The following is a 1,749-nucleotide window of genomic DNA, read 5'->3' on the forward strand; positions in this document are numbered from 1 at the left end:
TGCTGTCAGGGAGGCCAGCTCTGCTTCACAAGTTCCCAGTGCCTGTCCCTGCCTGTGCTCAAAGGGCTCCCACCCCCAGGACTGTGCTCAGAGAGCACTCAGGCCTTCCAGCCAGAAAAGGGCTCAGGAGGACAGTGTGGGAGTGGAAAGAGCGGCTCTGCAAAGGCCAAGCTCTGCTGCTCCCTGGCAGTGCTGCTGTGCTGGGATTCTTGTCCTCTTGCCCTTTGCAAACACCCCCTGTCCTGCAGTGTGCTGTCCTTTAGGAACAGCTAAGAAGAGGGGTCTTGGACAAAGAAGGCACTTCAGGGTCCTTTATTTTGTTTAATACTCAGAGAGCACAATTACTCATTTTTGCATCTCTGATTCAAATTCAGTAGGTGGACACTAAATTAGAAGGCAGATACATAATAATAATTCATTGCACAGAAAATACCTGCAAGAAGAACCCACAATTCAATAACCTCCCCAACAACCCCGAGAGGAGAGGTCAGGCCATTAATGAGCTTCATCCTGAATGCTACATATCAGAAACCAGGCAGTTTGATGCTTCAGAAAAGCATCCAGTCATCAGATTCCTCAGGGCATCCTTGAGCTCCTGGTTCCTCAGGCTGTAGATGAGGGGGTTCAGTGCTGGAGGCACCACCGAGTACAGAACTGACAGAGACAGATCCAGGGATAGGGAGGAGATGGAGGGGGGCTTCAGGTAGGCAAAGAATGCTGTGCTGAGGAAGAGGGAGACCACAGCCAGGTGAGGGAGGCATGTGGAAAAGGCTTTGTGCCGTCCCTGTTCAGATGGGATCCTCAGCACAGCCCTGAAGATTTGCACATAGGAGAAAACAATGAAAAGGAAACATCCCAAAGAAGGTAAAGCACTAAAAGCAAGAAGCCCAATTTCCCTCAGGTATGTGGCTGAGCAGGAGAGCTTGAGGATCTGAGGGATTTCACAGAAGAACTGGCCCAGGGCATTGCCCTGGCACAGGGGCAGGGAAAATGTATTGGCTGTGTGCAGCAGAGCATTGAGAAACCCAGAGGCCCAGGCAGCTGCTGCCATGTGGGCACAAGCTCTGCTGCCCAGGAGGGTCCCGTAGTGCAGGGGTTTGCAGATGGCAACGTAGTGGTCGTAGCACATGATGGTGAGGAAGGAAAACTCTGTTGACATGAAAAAGAAAAGGAAAAAGAGCTGCGAAGCACACCCTGTGTAGGAGATGGTTGTGGTGTTCCAGAGGGAGTTGTGCATGGCTTTGGGCACAGTGGTGCAGATGCAGCCCAGGTCTGTGAGGGAGAGGTGCAGCAGGAAGAAGTCCCTGGGGGTGAGCAGGTGCTGGTCACAGGCTACGGCGCTGAGGATGAGGCCGTTGCCCAGGAGGGCAGTCAGGGAGATGCCCATGAAGAGCCAGAAGTGCAGCAGCTGCAGTTCCCGCCTGTCTGAGAATACCAGGAGCAGGAACTGGGCCATGGAGCTGCTGTTGGGCATTTGCTCCTTCCTCAGAGTGTTTGGATCTGTTGAGGAGGAGAAGTCAATGCTGAGTTAGACCAGGCTGCTGCAGCCAAACAGGACACATCTCACAGGCACCCCACTCTCAGGCCGTCTCTCCTCACTCAGACCTCCCTGCAGCTCCCTCCCCTGAACCCTGGCTGCTGCTGCCTGAGGACACCATCGGAAGCAGGAACTCTGGGATGGGCTCTCAAGGAGTCCTTCTTGCTCTGGTGGCAGAGGGAACCTGGAATGCAGTGTGATCTCCAATTAAA

General features: G+C 53.6%; 1 protein-coding gene across 1 annotated transcript; it reads right to left on the minus strand.

Moving 5' to 3' along the window:
- Positions 1–517: 517 nt before the first annotated feature.
- LOC126651410 (olfactory receptor 14J1-like) lies at positions 518–1,474 on the minus strand. The gene has a single exon (XM_050337295.1). The coding sequence runs from the start codon at positions 1,472–1,474 to the stop codon at positions 518–520; it is 957 nt and encodes a 318-aa protein (XP_050193252.1).
- Between the last annotated feature and the right edge of the window lie 275 nt (positions 1,475–1,749).

This window comes from Myiozetetes cayanensis, unplaced genomic scaffold (assembly GCF_022539395.1).
Source record: "Myiozetetes cayanensis isolate MyiCay16 unplaced genomic scaffold, myiCay2020 scf604, whole genome shotgun sequence".
Classification (NCBI taxonomy): domain Eukaryota; kingdom Metazoa; phylum Chordata; class Aves; order Passeriformes; family Tyrannidae; genus Myiozetetes; species Myiozetetes cayanensis.

Excerpts from the sequence above, each read along its gene's own strand:
- LOC126651410 (XM_050337295.1), bottom strand. The coding sequence starts at position 1,474 with ATGCCCAACAGCAGCTCCATGGCCCAGTTCCTGCTCCTGGTATTCTCA.